The sequence below is a fragment of the Hippocampus guttulatus genome, chromosome 6 (genome assembly GCF_054856545.1).
Source record: "Hippocampus guttulatus isolate MCC_2025c chromosome 6, RoL_Hgut_1.0, whole genome shotgun sequence".
NCBI classification, from domain to species: domain Eukaryota; kingdom Metazoa; phylum Chordata; class Actinopteri; order Syngnathiformes; family Syngnathidae; genus Hippocampus; species Hippocampus guttulatus.
This window is the reverse complement of record NC_141266.1, coordinates 16,768,217-16,777,541: the sequence shown is the minus strand read 5'-3', so window position 1 is coordinate 16,777,541 and position 9,325 is coordinate 16,768,217. Positions and strand designations below refer to the sequence as shown.

General features: G+C 42.0%; 1 protein-coding gene across 2 annotated transcripts; it reads right to left on the bottom strand.

Annotated features, from left to right (window-relative positions):
• Positions 1 to 594: 594 nt before the first annotated feature.
• On the bottom strand, positions 595 to 9,035 carry crot (carnitine O-octanoyltransferase). Of its 2 annotated transcripts, XM_086113733.1 has the most exons (17): positions 8,909 to 9,035; positions 8,183 to 8,321; positions 6,569 to 6,693; positions 6,300 to 6,481; positions 6,105 to 6,229; positions 5,656 to 5,764; positions 4,683 to 4,776; positions 4,218 to 4,343; positions 4,031 to 4,132; positions 3,879 to 3,962; positions 3,670 to 3,777; positions 2,810 to 2,940; positions 2,509 to 2,632; positions 2,359 to 2,437; positions 2,200 to 2,293; positions 2,000 to 2,119; positions 595 to 1,151 (listed from the first exon to the last, which is right to left on the bottom strand). In XM_086113733.1, the coding sequence occupies exons 2-17, from the start codon at positions 8,295 to 8,297 to the stop codon at positions 1,031 to 1,033; spliced, it is 1,839 nt and encodes a 612-aa protein (XP_085969859.1). In that variant the 5' UTR covers positions 8,298 to 8,321; positions 8,909 to 9,035; the 3' UTR covers positions 595 to 1,030. The 2 variants fall into 2 exon arrangements, with proteins under 2 accessions (XP_085969859.1, XP_085969861.1); XM_086113735.1 differs by lacking the exon at positions 8,183 to 8,321 and having other exon boundaries at positions 8,909 to 9,016.
• Positions 9,036 to 9,325: the final 290 nt, after the last annotated feature.

Here is a 9,325-nt window from a genome sequence, read left to right as displayed (position 1 = left end):
GGAAGTCTATGTACACTTCATGCTTTGATTGGCGCACAGGTGCCTTTCGACTCTCATTTACAAATCATCAGGTAAAGATAGGTCATGAAGATAAACTCTCCTGTCTCAACATCCCGACTCTCCTGTTTTCTAGGCAATCCGTACGTCGCTCCCACATAGAGAGTAAAAAGCTGATGAATATTCAATCGATTTTCATGACATATGAGTGCATGATGAGAAGCCGTGGGGTCCTGGATTGTACTCAATAAGGGCGACAAGCAGATCAATACATTTCAGTTAAATAATGTCAAGTGTAGTGTCTTAAAGCAGCTTAAAGGCCTCTCTCTGTGTGTATCAAGGTTAACTATGCACCTTACTAAAGCAAACTTACCCAACTTCTTCAAATATTGACATCAATTCAAATGAATCCCAGGGTGAGTCACCCACCGTACTTCAAAGTAAAAATACCACTCGGGGCACCAGGTGGATGTGTGACAAGTGTCGCAGTGGATGTTTGTGACCACAACGGTCACAATGTTTTAAATCTTCATTCAGCCGTTTAGAATGATTTGCATAAATACATACATTTGTATACTGCTAAGTTATTAGAATGTATCAGTTCAATAATAGTGTTTTATTCATTGTTACAAAAACACATTTTCACATAAGTGCCTCTTCTGTTTAAAAAAAACAAACAAAAAAACACCTAACCTCTGATAAATGTCCGTTTAGTCTGTGCAGTTGAGTAAGTCAAAGCAGCTGACCGCTACTTGAGGTGATAATCACCCTGGCTAATGTTTGAGGCCTTTGTCGAGAAAAAAAAAAGTTAGCCTTCATGGCTGAGATGACCACTTAAAATCTAAAACAGTTATCCGAGCAATATACGCATTCAACAACAACTTACAGAAAAAAACGAAAGTCATTCTTAACAGTTGCATTGTTTGGTGCTATGTGCAAACACTCTACTATTCACGTTTGCGGAAGAAGAGGAGATGAGTCAGTGGGAGGCACCTAACGGAAAGTTCCCCTGCCTTTCGGTGCCAGTGAATACTTAAAGCTGAGATGTGGTCGCCAGGTGAAACATGTCATGCATGGAGTTACAGAAGTTGTTGAACAACGTTGCAGCGTCCGTCTGATGGCAAGATTTCCATGCTGAGACGGAGATCACAATCCTGCAAAGGGGATAAGTGCATCAGCACTGCCTAATAAATCTTAAGTGTCATGACAAGTGACTGACGTGCAACGGAAAAGGGGATTCAAGTCATATGGCGGAAGGCTACTTGTGAAAAAGAAGTCAACCCATGTGAACTGTGAAACATAAAAACAACAAGTCGTGTACTCACCTTTGACTTTTACACATGACGCAGTAACAAATTTGTTGCGGGAGATTACTTAAGAGGTGAATCTCTTCACGTGAAGACTCAATACAGATCACATAGCTGTGTACACTGTGCTCTTTCGTTTATTATTTTTGCCGGCTTAGCCATTTTGGACTGAGCGGCCACAATAGAGATTGTTAATAGCTTTCCTATGTCACGAAAAAAATGTTTCTTTCCTGCTCGTGGTGGCATCAAGAAAAAAAATCGAAACACTCTCTCATTGCCCTCAAGTCTTATGTATCATAATTCGGGATGGGAATAGATTATGGATGTTGAACCGGTGTTCGATTTCCATCCCTTGTTCTCATGCATGACAACGGTTTGGCTATATTGTACTGAGCAGCCGCAGAGACGTACAATTGCTTTCCCTCTGTCTCAAAGAGTTTCCTGTTCTATGGCCACCATTATAGATTTCCTCTTTGTCATTGATAATCTTCTGTGGTGGCATTAACACACACGCACACACACAAAAGACAAGAAAAGGCTAAATGTACAGTGCCTGGGGAACAAACTCGAGCTAAATGTTGCATTTGGGCCTTTGGATTTTAATGGGAGGTATTTTCCCCGAATTCGGGGAGGTTTGAGTGTATGTACTCCACTATGCAGTCTGCATTAAGGGATAACCGGTTCAGTGAATATACCTGTCATTGTTGATGCGATAGAAGAAGCCATAGCCATGATGAACCATTGGAGCAACCACCCCCAGGACTGAAGTGTAGCCCACCAGACTGGATGACAACACAAAGTTCCCGCCACCTCCACTGCAAGGACAAACAACACATCACTTATTGCCTCAAATGTGTTCAAATGAAACTCGTATCTGCATTGTATTTAACGTGACCTCTTTGTGTAGAGAGGGTCTGTGTAGAGCGCAGGAGTGGGATGTCCCGCCTCCTTGGCGAGAAGATAGAGTCCAAGAAGATGTCTGTCAAAACCTGGTGGACCATATGACGGTTACGCTTCATCGTGACAGTTGATCCGGATGAGTTAAGACGCCAACCTTTGCCCTCTTGGCCTTCTGCCATCAGCTTATTGTGTTTGTTGAAGGCTTGCAGCATGGCTTTCCTCTTGTCATGAATCTGATGAGATAATGATTGATTTAGCAGGTCACGTGAATCGGTTACAATGATTCTGTGGTACAATGTGTCACCTCACACATGGGGTCCATCATGGCTTTACACCAGCCGAGCGCCTCGCTGGTGCAAGGCCGCATCGTCTCTGTCCTGCCGTGGAAGAACCTGCGGGTCATTGCCGTTTCGTAGCAACTCCCTGCTCTGAGGTGCGAGAGCAGATATTTAGAGGGAATTATTGAGATGTTTAGGCCAGGGGCTCAAGGCCCTGGTCGTTAGTAGATATGGTCTAAAAAAAGTTAAGTACATGCAAAGCACCCGCATAATACGTATATACTTTATAACACAATAATCACTGCTCATGTTTTTACTAATAAGTACATTTTGTGCATGCGGTAGTAGCTCAGTTGCATGGCCAACTGAACAAAGGTATCAGGATGTAGGTTCTTCTTCTTCATTGCCAATTTTCCAAAACCCGTGAAGGCATAAGACAATATCTGGAGGTCCTGTGCCTGGAAGCCAGAGACGATACAGTCAGGTGGAAATATGAACATGAAAGGTCGGACAAAATATCCATAATGAAATCACAATACAAAACAATACGATAAATTTTCATCCGACCTGACTTCAAAGTTGCACATATAAAGACTTTTTTTCACGGTTTGACTTACTCATTTGAATTGTATTATTTTTTTGACTTACAACCAGTGTCCGTTTCTGGTATGTGCCTTATGTGCAGCTGCAAAGGGCAGCATTTCTTGGATTGCTGACCATCAGAGTAAAATTCTGTGAGTCCTTTTCTTGATCATCGAAATGGCACACAACTTATCAGCGATACTCAATGTCAACAGTGCACATTATCATTTGTGTATGTACGAAATAGGTGGATGTTATGGTAAAAAGCATGATTCACGAGTAAGTTTGGGTCCCGGGAGGACGAAAAATTCTAAATCGAATCTTGAAATATACAAGTTTGAAAAACCCTCCTCTCTGTGTATTGTCCATTGCGAGACTAATAAAGGTTTTCTTATCTTATCTTATAAGCTTTTGCTTACATGTACAACCTTTACTCACCACTGTGATTCACATTTCTGATGTTATGTTGAGAGGATTACCGTTGGTTGCGCTGAATATGTTTAATGGCGAAATGGTTATTAGACTGAAACAGTGCATTCCTGTCATTTATTTCGATTATTTGACAAGGTATGCTTAGGAATACAAGATGACGAATGCTGACTCACCATCTCGAAATATTGCCGTTTGGCGTGGCTAATATCATTCAGGACTTTTTGATCCGTGGTAAAAACAAGCTCCTCGGGTAAAGGCATTGGCCGGACTCTCTCTGAGCCCTGGAGGTGGTCAAATGTGTCAAAGGGGGAGAGAAACTGTTATCTTGAGAATAAAAAGCTATTTTGACATATTTGCATGTCAAGAAAAAGTCTGTGTCCACCTTCCACTTGCCCTCTGTCGCTTTAAGTTGCTGGTCAACATACCAACACATGGACACCATAACCATTCCGTCATATGCTGCATGCTGCAAAAGAAGCTCAACTGTTGACATTGTTTTCTTTATCAGCTCATACAGGCTTCTTAAATACTCACATCACAATTGGATCCAAAAGTACCGTCGGCGAAAGTGAGAGAATTGTACGATTTGTCTCCCCAGCGGATGGTGGGGTCTCCTGCGAGTGCTTCCGTAGCAATCTGCATTCACAATTAATTTTCAGTTTTCAAATAATGAACTCATGAAATCAAAGTCGAGGAATGTTTTGAAATGCGAGGTCTGTACGTTTGTGTAGTTCTCTGCAGAGGAGTATGGCTTTGCGTCATCGAGGGATATTACGAAGAGGCTGCTCTGGATGGTCTCCAGGATGCTTTCATTGTGGGGATCAATGCTAATGAGATACTCCCTCGCCTGCACAAACAATTATTATTAAAAAACAAAAATGATAATACAGTTTGGTGACATCTTCACTTCACACCCAATGATGAAAAATACACTGGACACTTCATGATGTACACTTGCGCATCCACTGGAGCGGTGACTAAAATGACCATCAATGTTAAACAAGTCTGAACTTGTCTTAACCCATCTTTAGAACTCACGACGTGCCATTCCATTCCCGGCGTATAGGTGGAACATCTCTGAAATCTCTGACAACGTTAGAAAACTAGGACTATAATAAACCTCTGGATCTCAGGATATCATGCACGTGTACCTAATGTTGTGACCCGTGAGTTTCAGTCTCCAAACCTTTGCCCATCGAGTCCTTTCATCTGAGGTAAGAGCAGCAACACCGTCGCCATCCGGCCGTCCCTCACAGCACTCTTTCACATAGCTCAACTGCCTGCCCAAGTGAATCCAAACAAGTGAAAAAAAAAAAGACATTTGCTATTGGATCTCTGAATTGTGATCTTTCACTGCTTCTTGAGCTCACACGTAGTAGCAGCGTACCGTTTGTAGATTTACCAACAAGACCAGCTGCCCGGCGCTAAGGTAACGACCAATCATGGCGCAGCTTTATTTTACAATATATTTACAGTTAACCCCCAATATTCACAGGGAATATGGATCAGGCCAGCTTGCAAATAGCAAAAATCTTCATATAACTGACGCCCATTGAGGTTTTAAGATAAGATAAGATAAGATAAGAAAGCCTTTATTAGTCTCGCAATGGAGAAATTCCCAATTCACAGCAGCAAAGTTATGAAAGGAAGAAGTAGAACAACAAAATATAGGAGCTGCTGGAAAGGCAGCCACTCTCGCGGCGCCATTTTGAAGTCAAAATAACTAAAATAACACAACACAACACATAGGACACAGACAGCCGTGCAATCTTCACCACTTTTCTGCATACACTTTGTTGTCTGAAGCAGTTATAGATGAAAGAGGAGAGGATCAAAGTGTCCTTTCACCAGTGGGTCAGAGACATCATGCTAAAAATGTGCACACGTCTGCTACAAGCTAAGTTTTGAAAGCAAACACGAAGTTGTAGCGTCCATTGACGAAAAGAGATTAGTCCACTTCTTCTGTCCCACGTAATCCGCTTCAAACTCCAAGCCGCGACTCCCAGTTCCAAATCCGCATTGGCTATTCCATGTATTATGTTTTTTTTAATTAGCAGATTAAATATTCAGTTCAGTCCGTATTTTTATTCTGCCCAAAATCGGCATCGGCTTGTATTGTCATAAACTAAGTGCCAACTCTTACTGGGAGTAGCTATTACCTGAGGAGTTCAGGTGGTGTGAGGATTTCGCCGTCACAAAGTGCATCAAACGTGAATATCCGTCCGCGACACATGACAATCAGGTGCGACGGGCAGCGGCCCTCTCGCTCTGTGACACAAACAGTAACAAAATATAGCAAACCTGAGGATCCTCCAATCAATACGTTTTCCAAACCAGTTATCCACATTAGAGTCGGGAGTGAGATGGAGCCTGTCCCAACTAACTTTGGGCGAGATGTGGGCTACAACCTGGATTGGTCACCAGTCAATCATAGGTCACTTCTACACCAAAGAAATTAACTTAACGTGCATGTCTTTGGAATGGGGGAGGAAGTCGGAGTAGCCGGAGCCCTGATTCGAACCCCAAACCTCAAACCCAGAAGGCAGAGGTGTTAACCACTACCCATTGGGCTGCAACTTCAATATAACATTTTGAGACAATACCGTACCTGTCTTAAAATAATTGTAGATGGTGTCCTTCTCAACTGCAGGTACTTTACAGGTACAGAAGAGCATTCTGAACTGGTCCATATCCAACACTATCTTACCAGCTTTCTGAGGGGCCATTTCCTCCCTAAAATCACACAACAACAACAATATTTAGCATCATGTTGTAAACTGACTTGCCCGCATGTGTATCCTACTTGTAAATGAGGTTCCAATACTGTAGCGTGTGCCAGACGTTAACACTGGCCCTCTGGAGTTGAGTTCCTTCTGCGGGGGGCCAGCAGTGTTCCAAATAGGGAGCCGGGCCACCGAAATTCACGTTAAGCTGAGATGGCGTGCGCACCTCCAGGTATGCACTGTCTAACCACCACTCTTCCAGCTGGGGGGAATTCAAATCATTCTAAATTCAACATTAAACTACTGAGTTTTATCGCGTGATAACGTCATTTATGGAACTGCAACAAACCCAGTTCCTCCTGGTCTTGGCTCTCTGGAGTAGTTTGTGGTGCAGCTCTTTGCCAATACCCTCTTGAAAAGTCTGCACAATATCCACTGTCGTTTTAAACTCCTGGTCGGATGCAAATGGGCGCACTGATGGCAAACGAAGGACAATTCAGAGCGAGCGGTTCAGGAAAGTGCATGCAGGTTTGCCTTCAGTCTTAATCTGACACGTAATAATATACTTTCATACACCCTAACTAGCTTCTACTTATAGTATGAACACAGAAAAGTCAAGTTGGTGCACAAGATCTCCACTCCTATGGTGAGGGGCCTGAATTTGGACAGAAGTCAGAACATGCAGTAGTCTATCACAATCCTACTAATAATTAAAGTAAAAAAAAGTAAGTATGAAAAGTGTCGTTTAATAAGTTTGCTTAGAACCAGGGCACTCATGATAAGAAGTGCATACACCGGTTAATTTGAACGAGGCTTGTGCTTCCATCTACTGGTAGAAGTTAATGAGCAATAAATAGTTTTTCAAATGTTTTATTCCTTTATTATAGTGCGTTTTCACGTATTTCTATATTGCAATATATTACGTATTTTTAACCCACATATTGGTTAAAAAAGGTAGGCAAAACTGAGTTTAATGCTTGGACAAATTAAAGGCATTTCCATTCAATAAATTTCCAACATCATATTCAAACAGATGCAGATTTTCTAACTCATCTAAAAAGCCTTTTCTCCTGTTACATGACACACATTTTCCTTTAGCATTTACACCTTTTTATGCTATGTCCAAATCTGCTTTCCACTTGTATCCATCCATCCATTTTCCGAACCGCTTGATCCTCAGTAGGGTCGCCCATCCCAGCTGTCTTCGGGCAGTGGGCGGGGGACACCCTGAATCGGTTGCCAGCCAATCGCAGGGCACACAGAGACGAACAACCATCCACGCTCACATTCACACCTAGGGACAATTTAGAGTGTTCAATCAGCCTGCCATGCATGTTTTTGGAATGTGGGAGGAAACCGGAGTACCCGGAGAAAACCCACGCAGACCCGGGGAGAACATGCAAACTCCACACAGGGAGGCCGGAGCTGGAATTGAACCCGGTACCTCTGCACTGTGAAGTCGACGTGCTAACCACTGGACTACCGGGCCGCCTCTTTCCACTTGTAATGTTGTATTAAAGTAAAACATTAAACTATCACGAACAGAAGTTTAACATTAAACTTTGATCTTTTGATTTTTTTTTAAGACATCCTGTTAAAATTTGAGCTCATATCGTGACATATTCTTGCACCGTCCACAGTTCATTACCTTGAAATGTCAGGACTTTTTTTCTTAACAAACAGGCAATAAAATTGATTAATAATGGGTTGTGTACGCTAATTATGAGACACTGCATAATAGTGGGTGATATTTCTCATATTTGTTAGCTTTTTGTACTACAACAGAAGGCCAAAATATTATCTTATCCTTGCAAATGTCGTTTCTTAGAAGAAGGAGAAAAAGAAGAAGAAACATCTGTTTGTGATGGATCTCACTGATTGCCTTGTAGAGATGGACGGCATAGAAATAAGCAATACATTGTAAATAATGTATCTCTACACTTGATATAAAGCAGAGCATCACCTGCATCCAAGTATTTGGAGAGGCTGCCCTCTAATGTAGGGACAGGCAGAGCAGGCAGGCTGTTTTGGTACTGGAAAGTCCTCTCATGCTGCGGCTCCGGCAACTGGTTTGCCATTTTTTAAATATTTTTTTATTCTACCTGCAAAACATACATTTGCACACGTATACGCACATACACTTTGGGTCAGTGATTCACACTGAAAAACATGAAGTAAATAGAAAGAGAGAAAAAAGATGGATCGCTGAATAGAAAGGATGTTTTAACAAGACAGGTGGATGGCTTGAGTCTAGATGGATGTCCAATGATGGAGGGCTGGGATATAGAGGGATAGTTAAATGGACAGATACTGGGGGAGAAACAGACTAGATTGTTGGAGATGGAGAGAGAGAGAGAGAGAGAGAGAGAATGAAGAGATGGATGGATAGAATGGAGATATAAATGGCAGACAGCCAAGTAGGTAGTCAAACATCTACAGACTCGTCCAATGTGACTCCATTATCTCTCATTTTAATATTTATAAACGTTTATAATATTTTATAATCACTCACCAATTTAAAAAAACAGACATCGAAATTAGAAGTGGATTTGCATTATACACAAAGTGCAGTAGGTGAAGTCTAACTCGTCTAGCTAGCTGACTGTTTGACTTGGATTTGATTCGTTGACATGATTTGCATGTCTATCACCCATGATGCGTCGTATGCAAAATGTAAAGTAGAACTCACCTCCAAGATATATGTCGACGGGGTTCCCGTAACAGGAACTAAAACTTCGGTCGTGCGTTTGGATTAGTGTTCGCTGTTCAGGATTCCCGCTGTTCACCTTTAACCGAGTGCTCCTGAAGCAGCCCGGAAGAGATCAGGGCGCATGCGCACCACAGTGGCATTTGCCCTAGATTTTACAAAGTGGAGAGTTGACTTGAGTGCAACCAATTGACACGAGGGCAATGCTATGTGTGACAAAAGTCAAACAAACAATTAATTCGTTACAAGTCGTGTTTCGGGAGAAAAAGTGTAGACATATTCAAAACTATTAAATTTTTTCCATAAAAAAAGGCTATTTTGCAATTCTTTGAGCACAACAAAATGTAAACAGCATGATGAGGACGACTGTTTTATTAGTCTAATTGAACCAGGACATTT

Bases quoted from the DNA above. Each gene is read 5' to 3' on its own strand.
- crot (XM_086113733.1), bottom strand. From the start codon at position 8,297: ATGGCAAACCAGTTGCCGGAGCCGCAGCATGAGAGGACTTTCCAGTAC. The intron at 4,133-4,217 runs GTACAGACCTCG...TTGTGAATGCAG, and splicing joins CTGCAGAGAACTACACAAAC to ATTGCTACGGAAGCACTCGC. The intron at 3,778-3,878 runs GTGGACACAGAC...GACCACCTCCAG, and splicing joins CGACAGAGGGCAAGTGGAAG to GGCTCAGAGAGAGTCCGGCC.